The following is a 24,019-nucleotide window of genomic DNA, read 5'->3' on the forward strand; positions in this document are numbered from 1 at the left end:
TTTTTTGTAATTATTTGTACTTTAAACTTTTAATTTGTAATAATTACTTTACTTAATACTTAAGATTGACAAAAATTGTATTAGTGAAAAATTTTTTAGTCTATTTATAGCATTACATATTTTTTTATTTTCATCTTTTTTTTATCATTTCATATTTTGCTTTTAATGTTTTAAGTCTAGTTTTTAAAGGGTTTTGTCATATGAACTGTGATTTACTTTGCAGTTGTGGAAAAAGACCTTGAGCTTTTTGGCGTTTGGTGCATGTTTATAAAACTAAATATAGAACGGATTCTCTTCATTACTGTGACATTTGCTTCCAGGATAATAACCACAATCCCCTGGAGTAGACCAATGCGTCCTGGATTAGGGTGTTTACTGTATATATATGTGTGTGTGTGTGTGTGTGTGTGTGTGTGTGTGTGTGTGCGTGTGTGTGTGTGTGTGTGTGTGTGTGTGTATGTGTGTTTGTGTGTGTGTGTGTGTGTGTGTGTGTGTGCGTGAATCTCACAGCCTGTCTCTCTTTCCTCTCACAGCCATGTCCAGCTACTTGTACATAGTAAAGTATGAGTTTCCGCTGGTCATCCAGGCTTTTCTCAAGGTGGACAATCCATCTGGGTGAGTGTGCTTAAACTTCTCCGAAAGCAACAGGAATACATCATCTTGTTTTTTGGCCACATCAGGGCTTTGGATTACCATGTGACCTATTTTTATCATCTCAGGGCATCAGCACACAGAAAGACTTGCCAGAAAGGCAAATAAAACATACGATCTGTCTTTCATTGTTTTTGTTAGACAACAGTGATATTAAATGGAAACCAAATGATGGATGAGTTCAGTGACCAACATACTGTAAGTCTTATATAAAGATTCAGAAGAGGTTTTCTACTTGTTCACGTGATTAAAGGTATGATTTCAAAGCTGAATATTTGTTATGGTGTGTTCACACCTTAGACTGTAAAAAAATTGGATGTAGTATCCGTGACGTCACGTCTAAAGGTTTCTGAAGAGCGCAAATGAAGCTACAAGTGGCCATGGCTAACCGTCGCCGTTTTGTTTGCACGTCATCGCACCGACCCAGGAGTACGCGAAAAAGGGGCAAAAAAGCAGAGCGTGAGCGAGCATTTTGCTTAGATGGGCTTTTATTTAGGAGAAAAGCTTAATACTTCATTACCCGCGACTTGTTTGTGTTCTGACCACTTGTGCTTGGTTGTATACAAAATCAAGTGTGTCACACTGTTGTAATACCTTAAGCTACTGATCATTGTTCTTACGATGTTTTTCTACAGGAGGAAAACGCTAATGACTTCCAAATGCTTTCAATATAGTCTGCGTTAGTAAATGCAAGACAATTTTTTAAATCCAGGCATAACACTGTATGGCAGACTGTTCTAAAGCCTACAGCTAATCAATCTGTTAGATTCTGATGCGCATTCAAGTTATAAAGAAAATTATAAATAATAAATCATCTTAAATAAATCAAATACATATGTAGATGGTTTATAAGTATTTAAGAATTTCAATCAGCAGGAAAGTGGAGGCCACTTGAATGGTTTGTGAGCACAATTAAGTGCACAGCATACCAAATTATCTGATAATTGTAAGAAGTAACTCTAAAACACAATTGACTGTGTGAAGCCACATAAAACTAAACAAAAGTATGATGTATATGTCAAGTTCAGCAGCTAATCAGCCAGAATAATCTGAGGTGACGTGATGGCGACCAGCAAGACCTAGCTATCACTCAAGTGGCCACGCCCTTAATTATGCAGGAGGAGTTATAAAAAAAAATAATTTACACCTCTCACAGTTGTCATGAAGTGTAATATTAGCTTTATACACCAAAATAGTTTTTGTACCAGGCTGTAAACACTTTTTTTCTGCTGTAAAGTTGACCATTTTAACAGGGGGCTCAATAGAAGTGTGCTCTATTATGGAGACAGCCCTAGCGGAGTTTCGATAAATTACAGTTTCAGTTACTTCCGTATTAGCTTCACGAGGGAGAGCAGAATATTGCAGCTTGGTTCATACTTGGTCTTCAATTCCAAAACAAAACTGGGCCATTTAAAATAGCATTATAGAAGCATTAAAATACAGTATAGTTAAATGTTGTAAATAGTATTGTTATTGTGCATGATAGTTTTTTTTTTTTTTTTGTATTTACATGTTCATGTACAGTACACACACTCTGGTGTGAGAGAATAGGATAAATAAAATCTTACATCACAAATGAGTTTATTTTAATGCATGCTTCCTGAATAAAAGTACCATTAATGCAGTGCAAAAACAAGGACATATATTATTAAACAACATATATATATATCATTATATGTTGTCACAAGAAATAATAGTAAAAAAATCTGCTGCCTGTAGCTCATGAATTGCATTATGGGAACTTGACCTGAGCTGCCAGTACTTTCTTCACCTTTTGAAGCACCAACCACAAAAGGGGATTATTTAATGTACACTATAAAAATACATTTAGTTGGATGAAATAAACTTTTCTAGTCATCACAAGTTACAAAAGTCAAACCAACTAAAAATCGTACTTTGTATAACAAAAAATAAATTAGTTGAAACTTGAATAACTTAATACATAAAACATTTGTTGTCATGACTTTTTGTAATATCATTTTTCTACTATGTAGAGATATTTAAATATATTATTTATAATATATATCTCATGTCAAAATGTCAAAAGGACATTTTCAGCATCAAAAGTTGTCAGTGGTGCCATAATACAACCCAAAGTGTAAATAAACATAAATCACAAGCTACGGGCAACTTTTAATTAACAGATTTTTACAGTGTGATGTATTTCAGCATTTGTCTGTTTTCTGTCTAATTCTTATGAATTCTAAGCTGTTTTAATAGAAACGCCTGACAGAGACAAAGATAATATTTAAACAGTAGAAGTCATAATTATTAGCCCCCTGAATTATTAACCCTCCTAATTATTTTTCCCCAGTTTCCGTTTAACAGAGAGCACATTTCAACACATTTCTAAACATTATAGTTTTAATAACTCATTTCTAATAGCTGATTTATTTTATCTTGCCATGATGACAGTAAATAATATTTTACTAGATATTTTCAAGACACTTCTATACAGCTTAAAGAGACATTTAAAAGTTTAACTAGGTTAAATGGATTAACTAGGCAGGTTGGGGTAATTAGGCAAGTTATTGTATAACAATGGTTTGTTCTGTAGACTACCAAAAAAAAGCTTGAAGGGGCTGATAATTATGTCCCTAAAATGGTGTTTAAAAAATTAAAAACTGCTTTTATTCTAGCCGAAATAAAACAAATTTCCAGAAGAAAAAATATTATCAGACATACTGTGAAAATTTCCTTGCTCTGTTAAACATAATTTGAGAAATATTTAAAAAAGAAAAAATGCAAAGGGGGATAATAATTCTGAATTCAACTGTATAAGAGCTCCATGACTGCAAAAAATGCATAAAAAAACTGTCCTTAGGGATGCATGCAAGATAATAGAAGAAAGAAGGAGCAAAAGCAATGTGTGTGCAAAGGTCTGCACTGAGAAACCAAAGGGAAAAGCGTTGTTTGATTAGTGGAGTCTGCAAAAACACCTCTATCCAAGGTATTTCCTTCTCTTTTTGTCAAATACCAGCCTTTCAATATGGGCACGAGGGCATTAGCTTTAGCAACGCATCAGCTTGGCCCCTGGTAATGATTTCTGCCAGTTTGTGTACAGTATGTGTGCAGATTCTCTGGAATCAATACGTCCCTCAGGATTTCAGAATCACACAGTAGAATCCTCTGGTTTAACTGTGTGTGTGTGTTAACGATGATAAATAAGGTTGGATTCAGTGAGAATAGGTTCGTATGTGCGTGAAGGTCAGATCTCCCTGATTATAGCACCCGCTTGCCAAGGAAATGTGTGTGTGTATGTGTGTGTGTGACGGTCTGTGACGCAGGCTGACTGCAGATGCGATGACTGGTGCTGGGTCTGACAGAAGGCCTGTGCACACACTCTGGAGGACACCTCAAAAACTCCACAGAAACGACCTTTGGCTGCCTCATTTGAATTCCTCACCTCTCTAGGCGAGCGGAGGATCTGGACGCAGTAAACAGTGACTATTCATTACAGTTTTAGCAGGCAGGGCGCATGAATCTTCATGTGTGACACTTGTGTAAATTAATACTTGCAGAATGCTTTTATTAAAGAATATAAGCTAATGTGGACACTATATTTAATTTGAGACAAATTGATGTAAATCTTGACCTCATTAAATCAAGGAAGACAAAATCTAGCAAAAAAAAAGGGAGATTATATGCACAACCTTTCAAAAGTTTGAAGTCGGTAGATTTTTTTCTTTGCTTATTTTGTGTGTTTTAGGAAGTTTTGGAAGTCAAATACATTAAAATGGGAAATATTTTGAAATAAGAAGCAAGCTATTTATCAGTAGCTATGTTTACATCCCCCATTTTATATGCATTTTGGAATATTGCATAAAAAACACAATGGAAAAAAATGTAAACAGCAAGATGCCCATAAATGTGCATTATGTGCGTACAACTGAGTAATATAAATGTTTTATCTGATAAGTAAAACTGCACATAAACTACAATGAAAAATATGGGAAATATGCACATCAAAAAAGTCATGTGATTTAGTTTTAACATATCATGTGATGACTAAAAAATAAGCACAATGGGATGGCGTACCATATTGTAAAACATCTGAAATGTTGTATTGGTCATTCTAAAATCCATTAGCTAAAGTCTGTCATCAAAGTGGTTTGATGTTATTACTTCCCCGAACTGTCTTGAGTGTCTCCAAAAGCCATCGCACGTTCATTGCTTTTTTCGTCTTCTGAAGTCAATTATTATATAAGAAAAAAGGCCATTTGGTCCAAGTGACGATTTTGTTCTATTTGACTCATTGGAAGGAAACTGTGCTTCATTTCTCGAATGTATTTTCTGTATACATCTAATTTGAATCTGAATCATAGCTGGTGTTTAGTAGATTCTGAAGTAGATTGTTGCCCCGTGAACATACATATCAGGATTAAAGAATTTTGCCAGATTTTTAAATTCTACTCCTGACAACAAAAAAGAAAAGTTGATCAGTAGTATATGCTATTGGGAAAATGTCTAATTAAATGTAAGATAAGTCTGATAAGTCAAAAATTTCAGCTTAAAATACCACACTTTTTTTAATAACTCTTTGAAGCAGCCCCTTTTAGCCTTTGATCCAAATTCGGATCAGTTTTGGTGATTTGCTTCAAATTCAAATGAGATCGGGTACCCAGCCCACTTTTCAAAAGAGGGTGGAGCTATAAACGCCTCTGTGTGTCACCATATTGGTAAATTTAAAACTCTAATGCCAGATGACTGCTTCTCACTCAGGGCTGTCTATGCTAATAAGAGAAAGGTTGTCACTAATGAGCAGGGCTTTCCCCCTCTGATGACACATACAAAGGAAGAATGTCAGTTAAAGTGTTTCTGCAGACTGTTTTTATCAAGTGTGATAGAATTGATTCATTTTTACAATTAGAAGCTGGCTATATTTACACACTGTAGCCACAACCCCTTTTAAAAGTGATTTTTGCGTAATAAGTCCCCTTAAATTACATTTTTACAAATTTTGGACTGTTCTCTTAAGACCGATTACAATAGCTCCACCATTTGAATAGGTGTAGCAAATTGTAAGCTCAAAAGTAAATGCCCACAATTTTGCATATTTAAAAAAACAGTTCAATTTACTTCTAAGATTAGCCTGTGTGTCCACCAAAGCATGTATGATGTATGACAGCTTCCTAGATGGACACTGCAGTTAAATAGTAAGTACATATCAACCTATTTGTAATTTTACAAAGCAATTTTGAACCTAATAAAAACATGTACACTTGTGTGGTGCAACACAGCAGAAGGAACAGGACAGTGTTTTTTCACTTTTTTTAAATTTTTCCAAAAGTGTTTATATTTGGTTTCTTTGTAGACCTGTGTCAGCCTCTCATTGTTTATACAGTGTGAATTAGAGGGCAGGGCTAAACAAAAATATGCAGTAATGTAGATTGATCTTCTTCTGTGGAGGTAGATTTTAGTCACACTATTACACAATAAAGTGGTTCGTTCCACATCTTGTTGTTTTAGCAGATTGACTTCAATATAAGCTGCTTTTAAACTAATGAGAAAGTTCTGATTTCTGAAACTTCCAGGATGTTTTCATGGTGTAGTGACCTTTAAATCCAAAATCAAGGGAATAATGGCTGTTTCTCAAAATGCGTTCTTCAGCGGTCTTGCATCCTCGTGTTCTCGTGTAACGTCATCATCAACTGCCAAAGTTCAGTTCCAATACTCAAGAACGCAAGAACAGAGGACGCATGAAATTTCCCGGATGTGTTCTTGATATTGAGGATGCACCGATGCAGACTTGAGCACCGATCTCGCTCTAGAAGTCCCAGAAGTCATTGCGACTGGAGGTGGGAAGCGCAACATTTTAAATAGATTTATTATTAAAGTTCAGAGATATCACTTATTTACCTCAGGAGTTTTTATATTTTGTATATTCTATATATTATTTTATATATTTTATTTTGAAAAGGGGAAAAACAATAAATCGTTGTATGAATTCTGTAATGTTTAAATAATTTTCAAAAAAAACACGCGAAGGTCACATGACCATCAGGAAGAACGCAGCATCTCATTTCTCACATGACACGTTCTCTGTTCTCGCACTCTCCCGAGTACGTTCTTCTGAGGACACCTGGCAAGACCGGTCTCCACAAGAACGCAAGTTCGTTCTCTGCGTTCTTGGAATTGAGAAACAGCCAATGATTTCTCGGTTATTTGATATTTTAGTTACAGATTGCAACAACAACTAAATGTTTTTTGTAAAAGAAAAGAAATGCAGACAAAAGACAAAAAAGCTCCTGTATTTTTTTTTCTATTTGGCAAAGGCACTACTTGCGCACAGTATTTTTTAAAAATCTCTTTAGTAAGAAAGTTGGTTAAGAATGTGCCTGTAAATGTGCCCATTCATTCTGCGTCCAGACATGTCCTCATCCAGACTAGACATTGGGGGGTGCAGAAGTAACTCACTGAAAGCAAGAAACTCAGTGTTTAGACAAGAATTGGCAAGCCTTTCGATCACTGACTCGCACTACTGCTCATTTGAAACTTCTGTGGTAGAAAATGAACATTACACAAACAAGGAGAGAGAGAGACATCCTGAGCCAACCAGTACCAAAGTCAAGCATCATCACCTCCAGTTCAGCTTGACCTACTAAGAAATTATTCAAATGACAGCTCTCAAAGTACCTGGTACTGTTTATTTCAATCAGATTTCAACGTTTTATCTTCATAAAATTCACACTTCGCTGAACTTCTTTGGCCTGATAGAGTTGCTCTATTGTCTCACATCAAGCTGAATTTCCTAGCAGGGTACAGGCCGTCCCGAATAAGTCACACAGTCTTTGTCACCATGTTTTTAGTCTTAATGGGGGGCAGAATAACAAGATTAACAGCTTTAGGATGAGAGAAGGAGAGGATTTGCCCTCTAAATTGGCCTCTCATAGACAGAGCACAAGAGTCTGGATGTAAATAACCATTATTTGATCGCACATCACAATAATCAGCATGTCTTGGTGTTGTTCGGTAATGTGATTTGCAGTATGCAGTATACAATATTTACTGTGCTGTTATGGAATTACAGTGCATTACATTAAGAGAACCACTGATCCATATGCACAAGGGAAATGTTAATGGGTTAATATTTATATAGCAGTAAGCTACTTGAAGCCATACGATTTATTTTCAGTTAATGTCTACAACAGCAATGGTACAGTGGTTTAGTGATTAAATATATTAATAGTAATAATCACAGAAAAAGATTTTACATTTTAACAAAGGTTACTACATGATGTAAAAATGTGTTGGTTTATGCCAGTTAAAGCTAAAATTTAAAAACAGATCTTACTATAGTATGTTCCCTATGTTCAGTTATAATAATATAATATAATAATAAAATATAATAATATCTCATTGTCAACCTTACTTTTAGCTATCAAATGTAGATTTTTAAATATATTTTGTAATTCTTTCCTTCTGTTATGTGTTTGGCAGGGAGTGGTATTTTAATGGTAATTACCTGGTGGTCATTGTATCGTGCACTGTCATCTTGCCTTTGGCTTTAATGAAGCAGCTCGGTAAGTTTGATCAAACTTTTGAATCTTATATTTAATTGCACTCACCCCTTGTTCAGCTTCTCTTTTACGTCTCTTTAAAATGTAAATGTTAATAAGCTCATCACACTGTGTTTCAGGGTACCTGGGCTACACCAGCGGCTTCTCTCTCAGTTGTATGGTCTTCTTCCTTATTTCGGTACGTTTGTTGACCTTGTTACAGGAATTATTCAATAAAAACATCATCATTTGCTTTACCTCATGCACTTAAAAGATGCATTATGGGCTCATTCTGAAAATGTAGCCCTGTATACATTTCTGGAGATGGCAAATTATATAGCCAGATGTACGTATGGCTGCATTTCGTCTTTAAAATGAACGCTTAGGAGCGGTGTGACACCGTTCCTTTTCGAGCTGACCAAATGCTTACCTCGGTATGAATGGCTTTCGCGCTGTTACCAGTGTGTCCAGTAGCTTACCATGTACATCAACGGATGAAGAAGGGTTTGAGACACAGTGAAGAAGGGTTTGAGTCTGGTGAAGAACGGTTCCAGAAAGCTGGTAAGACAAAAAAAAAAAACAGAAGCCAAAAAATAACATAAACAATTAAATAACAGGGTGAGAATGTGGTAAAATCTAAAAACGTGGTAAAAAAATCAGGCGAGGGTTTTTTTTTCGGATTGCTTTTTAAAACTGTCAGTGGGGTTTAGGGAAGTGGGTGAGCAGGTCAATGGGTGCTTTGGAAAACACTATTTGTTGGGTTTAGAGAAGGAGAGAGGGTGGGTCAGTCAATCAGTCAGTCAGTCAGTCAGTCAGTAAGTCAGTCGACAGCAGCTTCTTGTGGATTTATGCGAGAACAGCAGGTGCAAATGGCACCCGTGAGAGAAATTTGAGATCTCAAAAAACGTATACAGTAGTCTCTGGTGGATTCGCGAAAACAAAAACTGCAAAAGATTGTACCTCCTGGGGCGTATTTAACGCTCTTTGGAAATGTGTATAATGGTACATTTTCAGAATGAGCCTGGGTTCAAAAAAATGTTTAAACTACTTATTTAAAAAGAGTTGAAACAACACAAATTTAAAAAACTTTTTGGGACAACTTAATTGTTTTATGTTTAATCCACTTAAATTAATTTTGATTAAGTTAACTTAATTGATTTGTGTTGGCACAACATAAAGGAATTATGTGAAACCCAGCATTTTTTACAGCGTGTCATCCAGCTGCACGGTAAAAATGCTGAGTTCCACACAATTGATTTGTGTTGGGACAACGAGGAATTCAGTTATTAAATTAGGTGATTATTAAGTTAAGAACTGGGTTGTTTCAGCTTATTTTAAATAGGTAGTTTGAACAAGCAACAAACATTAATATTTGAGTGCATATGGCAGTTATCAAGCCTTTTGTTGTCTTTTTATGTCATTTTATTTTATCATTAATTATTATATTACTTAATTTTGTAAAGTATTTCAACTTGACTTTCTAATATAGTTTAATTAAGTTTATATATATATATATATATATATATATATATATATATATATATATATATATATATATATATATATATATATATATAGCCCCCTGTAAAAACATTTTCCCACATTTCTAAACAATAGTTTTAATAACTCATTTCTAATAACTGATTTATTTTATCTTTGTCATGATGACAGTAAATAATATTTGACTAGATATTTTTCAAGACACTTCTATACAGCTTAAAATGACATTTAAAAGGTTAACTAGGTTAATTAGGTTAACTAGGCAGGTTAGGGTAATTAGGCAAGTTATTGTATAATGATGGTTTGTTTTGTAGATTATCGAAAAAATATAGCTTAAAGGGGCTAATAATTTTGGCTTTTAAAATTTTAAATCTGCTTTTTTTCTAGCCCCAAAAACAAATAAGACTTTCCCCAGAAGAAAAAATATTATCAGACATACTGTGAAAATTTCCTTGCTCTGTAATATTTAGAAACAGAAACAAAAATTCAAAGGGGGGCTAATAATTCTGACTTCAACTGTATATTCATTCATTAATTCATTCATTTTCTTAGTTTTTTAATTTAGTTTTTCATTTTTATTTTATTTTATAGTACTGTATTTTATTTTGTTAGTTTTATCTTAGGTACTGTAACAAAGCATTTACAATAAGTTAATAATAACACTTGTTGCTGTCAGTATACTGTGTCTAAAATCTCTAAAAGTCTAAAGTCACTCAAAATGATCAACTGCAACCAAAAGCCCTCATGCTCATGCAGTATTGCAGCATTACATATTATTTGGTCTTCCACTAAAGACATCCTACAGATTTAGTGCGGTATGAGAGAACAAACAATGACAGATTTTCTTTTTTTTTTGCCTCAATGTTTCATTCAGCTGCCATGTGCCGCTTAGTATTCTCATCATGAAGCACTATACTCTGCTATTTTGAAATGTCTTCAGAATAATGCGCTGAGAGCGTGAAAATTAATATTTAATCTTGATACGGTTCCAATTAGCAGTTTATAAATCTGCTAGTAAGCCGGGGGATTTTGGGATGTGCTTGTGTTTTGGATGAGTGTGAGAGTGGGGTTGTGTTTGGTGCACCTCACTGACCTAGTTTTGGAGGGGAGCTTTAATCTGTGCACACGGCTCTCGCTCTCTCTGTCCTCATGCTAGCGTGTGCTGTGCCACATCTTCATGCTGGATTTATGAAACCGTCTAGGCTTCATTCTGTGGTCCTGTCTGAATATGATAACACTGCTCAGTGTTCATCTTTTCTACTCAGTGTTCATCCCTGCTGGGACTGGAGCAAACACCAAATGAAAAGACACAAAGATGATGGAGCTCACTCGACTGGTCATGTGACCTAGATGAATAACATTATATGATATGTGCACCTACAGTGTCGTTATAAACCTTGCTAAATCATAAACCATAGCAAAATGTTATGAAACTGTATGAGAAATATGTTAATGTAGATTTTGTGATGTGAAAACACCATCAAATTAATCATGATCTGATTTGTGATATTAGAACACAGCATAAACCAACAAAAATGTATTTATATAATATAATATTTAGATTGAAAAATAAATCATCCCTGCTGGCACTGGAGCAAACACCAAATGAAAAGACACAATTGTAATGGAGCTCACTCAACTGGTCATGTGACCCAGATGAATAATATTTTATGATATGCGCACCTTCAGGGTCATGGAAAACCTTACTAAATCATAAACCATAGTAAAATGTTATGAAACTGTATGAGAAATATGTTACTGTAGATTTTGGGATGCGAAAACACCATCAAAAGAGTCATGATCTGATTTATGATATTAGAAAATGTCATAAATCAACAGATTACTGCCTACATTTGCATGTAAACAATGCATAGTTTAAGTTTTAACCATTATAAGCCCTTAAATGGCAGCTTAAAAAAATCTTTAGACATATATAAACCTTTTTTCATAATAATGCCGCTGTTATAGCTCATTTAGCTGAAAATGGTTAAAAAAAACTCCATTATATTATATTTTTATTATATATGTGACAAAAACATCTAACATTTGCTGATATTTATGTTTTAAAAGACTCTAGGAAGTGTTATATATTATAAAATTTGACTTATAGAATTATTCTTATGCTTATTTTATTTTAAAAATCTGTTGTCGGTGCCAGTTTTGTAGTGGTTAGTGCATCGACACATGCACTCTGGTGATCACAGCGACCCGAGTTCGATTCCGGCCTCGTGGTCCTATGCCGATCCTTCCCCACTCTCTGCTCCCTATGCTTTCCTGTCAATACTCTATACTGTCCTATATAATAAAGGTTAAAACCCCTAAAAAATAATTATTAAAAAACAAAATCTGTACAGGTTACACAAGGAAATAACAAATATGAAGGTTATCGTCTTTAGAATTACACAAAAGTATAAACCATCACATTGATTATTAAAGGTTTAGAGTTTTATAGTGTAGTTTTTTCAGAGACCTTTTGATCATGATTCAAGTTTATTTGTTTAGCACTTTTCACAATACATTATAATCAATCACAATAAATCCAAAGCAGCTGCACAAAACTTGCACATACATTAAATTACAATCAAAATCAGAAAGAGTTAAGGTGTTGAGGATACAGTGGACATTACAGCAGCCAAGCATATACAGTGCTCAGCATATCTAAGTACAGCCCTCACAAATCTCTCTTTTAAATTCTGATTTTTAATAGGAAGCTATACAATATTATATTTGTGCATATACATTAGATTAGTCAGTACTGAAGCCAAATCTGGAGCTAATCTAACAAAATAACTTACGATAACGCTCCAAACACTAGTACACCCAAATTTATATTTAGGAAAAAAAGAGGAAAAATCAAGAGAAGCAAAAAAAGAAAAAATTTAGTTGAAATTTTGTATGTTGTAATAAATTTTTTGCAATATTTTTCTTGAATTTAATTGTATTATTTTTCAATTTCTAAATATGTTTGGTGATTAAAATATTATTTGAATAAATATATCTGTTTAAAAAGTCTGTTTTGCTTAAATGAACCAAAATACATTGCCTATACTCACTGAGAAATGGATAAAAATATTCATTTTCAAAATGGTGTGTACTTAATTATGCTGAGCACTGTACATTACAATACATGTACATGATCTGGTCAACAAAGAAATTAAGTGCAATTTGTGCATTGTGCATTGCTTTGAATCAAGATTTCTGCTGTCCTCAAAGTACTTGTAGGTTTAGCATCATCTCTTCAAGTGCTCATTTGGCTCAAAATGTGCCTATCAAATATTATTCAGTGGGCTTTGGCGTGTTAAATACATATAGCTGAAAAAAGTCTTATTAATTAGTAGCAACATGTGTGCAATATGACGATATAAGCTGTTTTACAAAATGAAAAGTCCTATCGTTTCATATTATGCTCTATTGTTTATTTTGTGTTGTCATGACTAATTACCCCCTGACTAGAGGGCTAATAATATTAATCTTAAAATTGTTAAAAAGTTTTGCTTTATTCTAGCCAAAATAAAACAAATAAGACTTTCTCTAGAAGAAAAAATATTATAGGACATACTGTGAAAAATTCCTTGCTCTGTGAAATATCATTTGGGAAATATTTGAAAAAGAAAAAAATCACAGGAGTGCTAATAACATTCACTTCACCTGTATATCATAATATGAGATTTCTGTCCCATCGCCCAGCCCTACTAACTAGTGGACCCTAATAGAAAGAAACATTAATTGATGATATGAATCCTTAAAGTGTCATTGCTAGAGAAATGCAACTACTGAAAGACTATCAATCTTTTCTCGTCTTCCTCCAGGTGATCTATAAGAAGTTTCAGGTGAAATGTCCTTTTGAAGACTTTTCTCATAACAGGACAGTTCTGGGCTTTAACACAAGTGTAGCTGCTGACCCTGGAGGAGTGGAGATCACTCCTGAGGGAGACCCGGCCTGCACCCCGCGCCTCTTCAACCTCAACTCACAGGTGTGTGTGTGTGTGTGTGTGTGTGTGTGTGTGTGTGTGTGTGTGTGTGTGTGTGTGTGTGTGTGTGTGTGTGTGTGTGTGTGTGTGTGTGTGTGTGTGTGTGTGTGTGTGTGTGTGCGTGTTATTGAGGAACTTACAATGCCGACATACTGAAATCGTGCTGTGACTTTCTTCTGAGTCATGCAATATAAGACTTTAAGCTAAATCAAATGACACACTGTACTGTAGTTCTTAATAAATCATTGCATGACTCAGATATATTTGGGCTTAATCCGAACAGCAGTTCAGATATCAGTTCTTTGCATGGAAATCTGGATTTTCAGCTTATGTGTAATAATATTTTTGCAATAATAATTGGAATTTTGGAACCTTTGATGAGATGTGGTTTTAAAAGGGATGGTCAATTCAAAAATGTGTCTTTCTTCTGTTGAACACAAGATATACTGAGGAATGCCGAGAAATGCAACAGAGGAATGCTTTTCCCCCAACATTCTTCAGAATATCTGTGTTCAGCAGAAGAAAGAAATTTATAAAGGTTTAGAATCACTTTAGACTGAATAAATTATGAGGAACCTTATAATTTTTTAGAACCTTTTTAATTTTTTTTACATTAACTTATCAAATTTTCTATTAATAAAAGAAAACTGGAAAAATGTATCTCTGTTTCCACAAAAATATTAAGCAAAACATCCATTCATCCACCCATCCATTCATCTATTTATCCATCCACCTATCAATTAATCCATCCATCCATCTATCCATAAACCTATCCATCCATTCATCTATCCATCCATCCATTCATCCATCCACCCACCTATCAATAAATTCATCCATCCATCCATCCATCCATCCATCCATCCATCCATCCATCCATCCACTTATCAATTAATCCATCCATACAACCATTCTCTCGTCCAGCCATCCACCCATCCATTCATCCATCCATTCATCCACCAACCTATAAATATATCCATCCATTTATCCATCCATCCACATCCACCTATCAATAAAATGTATCCATCCATCCATCCATCCATCTTTCCATTATTAAATCCATCCATCCACCTACTAATCCATCATCCAAATATCCATCCACCCACCTATCAATAAATGCATCTATCCATCCATTCACCCAACTATCAATAAACCTATCCATCTATTCATCCATCCCCCACCTATCAATAAATACATCCCTCCATCCATTCTTCCACCCACCTATCAATAAATTCTTTAATCCATTCATTCATCCATCTATCCATCCATCCACCTGTCAATTTATCCATCCATGGACAAATGTATCTCTGTTTCCACAAAAATATTAAGCAGAACATCCATTTATCCACCCATCCATTCATCTATTTATTCATCCATCCACCTATCAATGAATCCATCCATTTATCTTATCCATCCACCCACCTATCAATAAATCCATCCATCCAACTATCAATAAACCCATCCATCCATTCATCCATTCATCTATCCATCCATCCATCCATCCATCCATCCATGCATCCATCCATCTATCAATAAATCCTTCCATCCATCCATCCATCCATCCATCTATCCATCCATCCATCCATCCATCCATCCATCCATCCATCCATCCATCCATCCATCCATCCATCCATCCATCCATCAATAAATCCATCCATAAATGAATCCATCCATCCATCAATAAGTCCATCAATTCATTCATTCATTCATTCATTCATTCATTCATCTATCCACCTATTAATAAATCCATCCATATATATATATATATTGGTATATTGGAATGTCCATCTATTATCCATACATACATCCACTCATGCATCTAAAAAAATCCATCGATGTAACGATTAATAAATCCTTCCTTCCATCCAACCATCTATCCACGCATTAATAAATCCATTCATCATCCATCAATCCACCTATTAATATATCCATCCATCATCCATACATCCACTTACATCCATCAATTAATCCATTCATCCACAAATTAATATATCCATCCATCATCCATCCATCCACCTATTAATATATGGATACATCCTTATATCCATATATTAATATATCCATCCATCAATTCATGCACATTAACAAATTTATCCGCACATCCTTCCATACAACCATCTATCCATCAATAAATTCATCCATACATCCACCCATTGATAAATCCATCCATCCATTACATGAATAGATTCCATTTTTTGCAGTCTGTGACCATATATTAGCTTAAACACATCCTTTTACATTAATAAGTAACAACTCTCACACTGCCATTTGCAGTTTTCCCACATATGCTCCTTACTGTCAGAGATTAGTGTAAAAGTCTGTAGTCAGGAGTGTTAAAAGTCCATCTCCTTGTGCACAGAACCGGCATTTTAATAAGCCCAGGCCTGAGCTCCGTCCAACTCTGTCTTAATCACAGCTACAATTAGCTCTCTGTAATGTGCTACAGTTTTAATGGCCTTTAAAGTGTGGGGTTTGGGGTTTCTGGTTGCCGCTGTTGTATCCATGACGACGTGACGTGATCTGGTATGTGTGTGTTTTTAGACGGCCTACACTGTTCCCATCCTGGCGTTTGCGTTCGTGTGCCACCCCGAGGTGCTGCCAATTTACACCGAGCTGCGCAAGTAGGTGGCAAGTTCTTTCACAGGTTTGGAATCAGAGATGAGTCAGATTGTGCATATGGATGCTGTTGTGCTGTTGTGCGACTGCCCATCTGCTTCACTGTACAGAGAACTGTGCTTTAACCAGTCTGGATTTAGCATATTTATGCATAGGCATTAAGGGAATATAATGGCTTCATTACAAGTTAAGCTCAAGTGTCTTCTGTTAAAATACTACATTTTTAAAAAGTAATGTCAAGTAAGCTGGAAAATTTTCATTCTAGCTAATAATAAAAAAAAAAAATATATATATATATATATATAATAAAATATAATAAAAAAAATAGTTGCACTAGCTTTCTAAACTAAATTTTTAAAGAATTTGATCATTTTATTCAATTTATTAATTTGATTAAGTATGCAATAATCTGGCCTGGAAAAAAGACACTAAGATACTTACTTTCTCCCAGGGCCATTTATATCGAAGTTAATATTTAGCTGCAACATATTGGTGTTTTGCAACATCTAATTTTTACAAGGTCAAGCCCAACGCTCAACCCCCAACCTGGAGGACCAGGACATACACAAGTACACTACCGACAATTTAGCTTACCCAATTCACCCACAGCACATGAAACTCACACCAACACGGGAACACTAAACCTCCTAAACTAGTTAACTAAACTAAACTAAACTAAACTAAACTAAAATAAAATAAAATAAAATAAAATAAAATAAAATAAAATAAAATAAAATAAAATAAAATAAAAATAAATTGTAAAGTTGCACAAGCTTTTCCATTTAAATTTTTTTTAAAGAATTTGATAATTTCATTTAAATTTTTTAATTTGATCAAGTATGTGATAATCTGATCTGGAAAAATAAAATAAAATCAAATCAAATGTAAAGTTGCACTAACTTTCCAAACTAATTTGATAAATAATTTAATCATTTAATTAAATTTATTCATCTTATTAAGTATGCAATAACCTGATCTGTAAAAAACAAAATAAAATAAAAGGCGATGCGGTGGCACAGTGGGTAGCACATTCACCTCACAGCAAGAAGATCACTGGTTCAAGCCTCGGCTGGGTCAGTTGGCATTTCTGTGTGGAGTTTGCATGTTCTCGCTGTGTTCGGGTGGGTTTCCCTCACACATCCAAAGACATGTGGTATAGGTGAATTGGGTATGCTAAAATTGACTGTAGTGTATGAGTGTGTGTGTGAATGAGTGAAATAAAATAAAATGAAATAAAATTCAATTCAATGTAAAGTTGCACAAGCTTTTCAAACAAAATTTTTTAAGAAATTATTTATAAAGAATTTAATAATTTTATTCAATTTATTCATTTTATTAAGTATGCAATAATCTGATCTGAAAAAAAACACAAACAATGTAGGTTTCAAATAAATTCTAAATTAATATTGGAAAAAATGTATGGACGTTTTCATGAAAATATTAAGCAGTACTTTTGTTTTCTATATTTATTTTCAAAAATACAAATAAATTTTTTTAATTCAGCACCAAATAAACATATGAGAAGAATGTCTGAAGGATGATGTGACAACAAACAATTTAGCATTACCATCACAGGAATGAATTACATTTTTAAATAAACTGTGAACGTTTTTTAAATAGTAAGCATTTTTCACAAGATTATTTTACTGTATTTCTATTTTAATTTTTTAAATGTAAATGACCTTGAGGGGGCGACATGGTGGCACAGTAGATAGTGCACCATCAAAACAAGAAGCTCGCTGGTTCGAGCTCCAGCTGGGTCAGTTGGCATTTCTGTGTGGAGTTTGCATGTTCTCCCCGTTTTGGTATGGGTTTCCTCCGGGTGCTCCGGTTTCCCCCACAAGTCCAAAGACATGTGATATAAGTGAATTGGGTAAGCTAAATTGTCGGTAGTGTATGTGTGTATGTCCTAGTCCTCCAGGTTGGGGGTTGAGCTTTGGGCTAATGACCCACCTCGTAAAAATTTGATGTTAGGAAACACCAATATGGTGCGGCTAAATATCAACTTCAATATAAATGGCCCTGGGGGTAAGTAAATGACCATGAGCATAACTTTCTAACACAAATGTATTTCATAAAACATAATACCACAAAACTTGATATTCCTTGACATTTGTTCAAGCTTTGTTCAACATGTAATTCAAATTCCAGCACTCACAATTAATATGATTAGGATTTTTGCCTTATGACTACATCAGTGACTTTTAGAGGAGACAGAAGTGTTGCTTGACTATATACTGTACATTAATCTACCACTGTGTTTTGTTACATCTATATATATTCTCTCATTCCAGCCCCACAAAGACAAAGATGCAACACGTATCCAACATCTCCATTGGTGTCATGTACGTTATGTACTTGCTGGCTGCTCTGTTTGGATATCTGACTTTCATTGGTGAGGCCTATTACCATCGTTCGTTTTTGATCTGATCATACACATTTTAACAACAATAGTTCAATATTGTATCTGATTGTAGTGGCATTTGGTTAGTTTAATCTTATCAGCACTAGAGGTTTTTCCCATAGAAATTCATTTGTAAAGGCATATGTTTTCATGCATGAAGAGTTACGGTGTTGAAAAAGAGCTACAAGTACCAGAGAGGAAAGGAAAGGATCTTAAAATGGTCGGAATTGTGTACCAAAAATATAAAAAGGCTGCAGACGTACAAAAACATGTCTAATGTGGTGGTCAGCCTCCAAAAATACTGACTGAAATGCAGATATTGTGCCAGTGAAAAGGCATCAAGTCTCCAAGTCTTTAACCATTACGTGTTTCATTTTATTAATGATGGCAGAAGACAGACTGTCACATGCATTGTAGGCCAAAGAAAACAATCAGAGTCTGCTTTTGGATGTGTTTGGATGGCTAGTACAGAATGAGTCAAACAAGTTGTGCTTTTTAGCTTGTTTTTTACAGTCTAATGTCATGGAAAGATCCAAAAATAGACTTTTAAGTGATACTTTTGTCATATGAAATAAATTTGTGTCTGTAGATTTGATGTATGTATATGTATATACATATATACACATATATATATATACACATATATATACACATATATATATACACATAAATATATACATATATATATATATATATATATATATATATATATATATATATATATATATATATATATATATATATATATATATATACACATTTACATACATACATACATCTGTATACATACATACAGATTTAATATATACATATACATACATCAAATCTACAGACACAAATTTATTTCTCACCTGGTCACCCACTAAAGCTAAGCAGGGCTGAGCCTGATCAGTACCTGGTTGGGAGACCACATGGGAAAGCTGGGTTACTGCTGGAAGTGGTGTTAGTGAGGCCAGCAGGGGGCACTCAACCTGTGGTCTGTGTGGGTCCTAACCTCCCAGTATGTTGATGGGGACTCAGTGAGCTCTGTCTTTCGGATGAGATGTTAAACCAAAGTCCTGACTCTCTGGGGTTGTTATTGGGACCTCTGTCCATTATGGCCTCATAACCATCAGTCTGTTTTTGTTTTTTACTTTTTAATTGTATTTTATATATGAAAGTGTATTTTATGTTATTATTCTGTGCTTCTACTTTTAGGTGTGACTTTTTAACATTCTGTAAGGGGTCTACAGATGAAAAATAGCCATTCTTGGCTAATTCTTGCACATTTTACAGTAATGTTTATTAATGTGCATTGACCCTGTAAACAACTAAACTAAACTAAACTAAACTAAAGAGCATTTATAATACAATACAGTCCTCAATATTGCAGTCATGGGATGTTTCCTTAATCATCGAAGGTCATTTGGTCATCTAGGGCTACTCTTTTACACACCATTAGAAGACAGCAGTGTGACTCAGCTGAGATGGAGAAAGCGGAGGAGGTTTTGTTAAGGAGAAAGAAGTGCTGAGACCTGTCAAGATGGATGTGCTGAGTGGTCATTTAAGATTAGATGTCAGAGTGCCGGCTGAGATCAGTAGGAAAAAGAGACAGAAAGGAGTGTTTATTTGTGCTTTTTGAAGCTGTGTGAGGTGCAAGAACAGATTGAGAGCTGCTCAGCTGTCGGGATGTGCTTGCTGATGTCACAGATCTAATCATCTGTTCTACATATCGTTCTACAATTATTGGTCATGTTGGAGTTGTGTTAGCACTCCCTCTAGTGGCCATTGTGCATTAATGAAGTAGAAGAGAAATGCAGTTGTCTCAATGTGGTCAGCGATAAAATACAGTTGGTTTTTGAGTTGATTTCCTAATAAAATAGGTTTAATATTGTTGAGAGACGTCATTTATGCTTACAAAGTTCTCATTTATTTAATAAGAAATAAATACTGAATTATTCATTTGAATTCTTTTAGATTTTTCCCAAGTTCTGTTCAGCGGAGAGAAGATTTCTCCAACACATTTCTAAACATAATATTTGTAATAGCTAAATTGTAATAATGATTTTTTAAAAATCTTTGCCATAGTGACAGTATTTATGACTTAATATTTTACTTTACTAAAATACTTAATATTTAAGTTAAAAAAAATACTTAAAATATTTAAATTACTTAATATTTTACTTTACTAACTTTACTAGTTTTCAAGTTACTAGTATTCAGCTAAAAGTGCAATTTAAAGGCTAAACTAGGTTAATAAGATTACCTAGACAAGTCAGGGTAATTAGGTAAGTCATTGCATAACGATGGTTTGTTCTGTAGACAATCTGAAAAAACATTGCTTAAGGGGGCTAATAATATTGACCTTAGAATGATTTAAAAAAAAACTGCTTTTATTCTAGCCGAAATTAAACAAATAAGACTTTCTCCAGAAGAAAAAATATTATAGGAATTACTGTGAATAATTCCTTGCATATAATAACTGTATATTAAATTCATTTGCTAGACAACAGTCTCTTTTATGTTCACCATTTAAACATATGCAGTCTGTTTTCAAGAAATATTCAATTAAATATTGGTTAACATTGGGTGGGTTTAAGTTGTTTTTTCAGTCTGCCACCTGAATAAAGTTTGAGAACTGATCTAAAGGAATAAATATTTTTAATTTCATGTTTATTTTTTGTTGTTTGTGTGTAGATAAGGTAGAAGCCGAGCTGTTGCACACCTACAGTCGAATCGACCCGTACGACACACTCATCCTGTGTGTTCGTCTGGCTGTGCTGACTGCTGTCACACTCACTGTACCCATAGTTCTCTTTCCTGTAAGTATTCAATTCAATTCAGTTCATCTTTATTTCTATAGCGCGTTTACAATGTAGATTGTGTCAAAGCAACTTGACATAGAAGTTTTAATAAATTGAAACTGTGTGAGTCGAGTTTTCAGAGTTGAAGTTCAGTTTAGTTCAGTTCAGTGTGGTTTAATATTCACTGCTGAAAGTCCAAACACTGAAGAGCAAATCCATCGATGTGCAAATCCACAAGTCCCAAACCAAGCAAGCCAGTGGTGAGAAACAAACTTCACCAATTGACAAAGTGAAGGAAAAAACCTTGAGAGAAACCAGGCTCAGTTTGGCATGACCATTTCTCCTCTGGCCAAACTTCCTGTGCAGAGCTGCAGTCAAAGCGCCGGAGGCTGGAGAACACGGGACGACCATCGTGGAGAAGCTGCAGGTGTGAGTAGGTCACTGACGGGTGATCATGCTGGCCCACAAGATCAATGTGGAGACTCGTCTGTCACTGAGGTCTTTCAGGAATCAGTCTCGAGCTCTCCACTCCTTCATCTCAGCTTCTGCATCAGCTCAGGATATGGCCTGGTCCAGGATTATGGATACCTTGGCAGTATTTCTCCACAGGTCTTGGATCGCATCAATGGCGCTGCATGATCTTTATAGACCTCGGGATGAGTATCCCCGGGTGGAAATAGAGATTAAAGAAAATAATTAGCATAGCTAGAAAATAATTAGCGTAGCTATTCACACACTATTTAACATTTAAAGGTGCACTAAGTGAATTTTGACAGTGTTGATATTTAAAAGCCCCAAAACAAACATGCCCAAACAGCCAGCAGGACCACGCCACTTTTTGATATATCCATTATCATTTCTAGACACGCCCCTTATTGCTGATTGGCTGCAAGTGTGTTGTGCGACTCGGTCAACACTGGGTTTTTCACCATGTTATTGCTCATATAAAGCATTTTATTTAATTATTTATACACTTGTGTTTTATGTGTGCATTTATTTTGTTTATTTATTTATTTTTAATTTACTTATTTATTTATTTTTTTTACTGTTATTATTATTTACCTATTATCACACTGGCATTATATTGTTTGTTCTATTGTCATGTATCTGTCGTTAAAGCATAATAATAATAATAATGTTATTGCTCAACGCACCTATTAAATTATTTTAGTTTTCACTTTTCGGTGGCATGGTGGCTCAGTGGTTAGCACTGTCGCCTCACAGCAAGAAGGTTGCTGGTTCAAGTCCCGGCTGAGCAAGTTGGCATTTCTGTGTGTTGTTTGAATGTTCTCCCCGTGTTTGCATGAGCTTCCTTAGGGTGCTCAGGTTTCCCCCACAGTCCAAAGACATGCGGTACAGGTGAATTGGATGAACCAAATTGGCCGTATGAGAGTGTGTGTGAATGTGAGGGGTGTTTCACAGTACTGGGTTGCAGCTGGAAGGGCAAAACATGTGCTGGAATAGTTGGCGGTTCATTCCGCTGTGGTGACCCTTGATAAATAAGGGACTAAGCCGAAGGAAAATGAATGAATGAATGAACTTTTCTATTCCTCTCAACTTACATCAAACTGACTAAACATATTAAGAGAAACTTTGTATACTTTAAAAAATGCAGTTGAAACTTGTTTAAACAACTTATTAAATCAAGTAGCATAAAACGTGTTGTCATAACTTCGTCATCGTTTTTTTACAGTGTAATCTTTATAATATAAAACTGCCCTTATGCAGTTCATAAAGGAGATAGGATTGGGTGTAAATATGATTTGATTAAAATATGATCTGATTATGTTTTTTCTCAGGTCAGGAGAGCGATTCAGCAGCTGTTCTTCCCGAATAAAACCTTCTGGTGGCCACGTCACATTGCCATAGCTGTGACCCTCCTTACCCTCATCAACTTACTGGTTATCTTCGCACCAAACATCCTGGGCATCTTCGGGGTCATCGGTAGGTTTTGTATTGCTATTTGATATAGAATTGTGTCCTGATTTACACCAGTTATTGAAATGTGTGTTGTTCAAATGGAACACTAGTCGATAAAATGAAACACGTTTACTCCAAGCTCCTATTTATTCAGTAGTTAATATGTCTTTATTGGCTAATGCTGAATAGGTAAATGCTTAAAGGCACGGTATGTAATTTTTGCCGCTAGAGGGTGATTTAAAGCAGTGTTTCCCAACTCTGTTCCTAAAGGCACACCAACAGTACACATTTTCAACCTCTTCCTAATCAAACACACCTGAATCAACTCATCAAAACATTGGAAGAGACTCCATAACCTAAAATGAATGGGTCAGGTATGGGAGATTTCCAAAATATGTACTGTTGGTGTGCCTTCAGGAACATGGTTGGGAAACACTGATTTAAAGTGACAAAACATCTAAACTACAACACACTTACAATAAATAGAAAGTTATTATGCATTGGTGTGGAAAACAAAATTAATATATAGTTATCTTCATAGTTACTATTCTTGTTGTGAGCAGACCTTTATATTTATTATCTTTAAAGGTACAGTGTGTAATTTTTACCATTAGAGGGTGTGTATTTACGACAAACAAAAGCTGTGACTGAGTGTAGAATCAAGGGAGTTGTTAGCTT

General features: G+C 34.9%; 1 protein-coding gene across 2 annotated transcripts in view; it reads left to right on the plus strand.

Annotated features, from left to right (window-relative positions):
* The window catches only part of slc38a3a (solute carrier family 38 member 3a), an 82,659-nt gene that overhangs the window by 48,310 nt on the left and 10,330 nt on the right, over positions 1–24,019 (plus strand). For both annotated transcript variants that reach the window (XM_056468010.1, XM_056468011.1), the window contains 8 exons: positions 534–615; positions 8,092–8,174; positions 8,291–8,349; positions 13,460–13,624; positions 16,160–16,239; positions 18,529–18,629; positions 21,315–21,439; positions 23,221–23,365. In XM_056468010.1, the coding sequence (XP_056323985.1) occupies positions 534–615; positions 8,092–8,174; positions 8,291–8,349; positions 13,460–13,624; positions 16,160–16,239; positions 18,529–18,629; positions 21,315–21,439; positions 23,221–23,365 (840 nt within the window). The remainder of the gene's footprint in view (positions 1–533; positions 616–8,091; positions 8,175–8,290; positions 8,350–13,459; positions 13,625–16,159; positions 16,240–18,528; positions 18,630–21,314; positions 21,440–23,220; positions 23,366–24,019) is intronic.

The sequence above is a fragment of the Danio aesculapii genome, chromosome 11, assembly GCF_903798145.1.
Source record: "Danio aesculapii chromosome 11, fDanAes4.1, whole genome shotgun sequence".
Taxonomy (NCBI): Eukaryota; Metazoa; Chordata; class Actinopteri; order Cypriniformes; family Danionidae; genus Danio; species Danio aesculapii.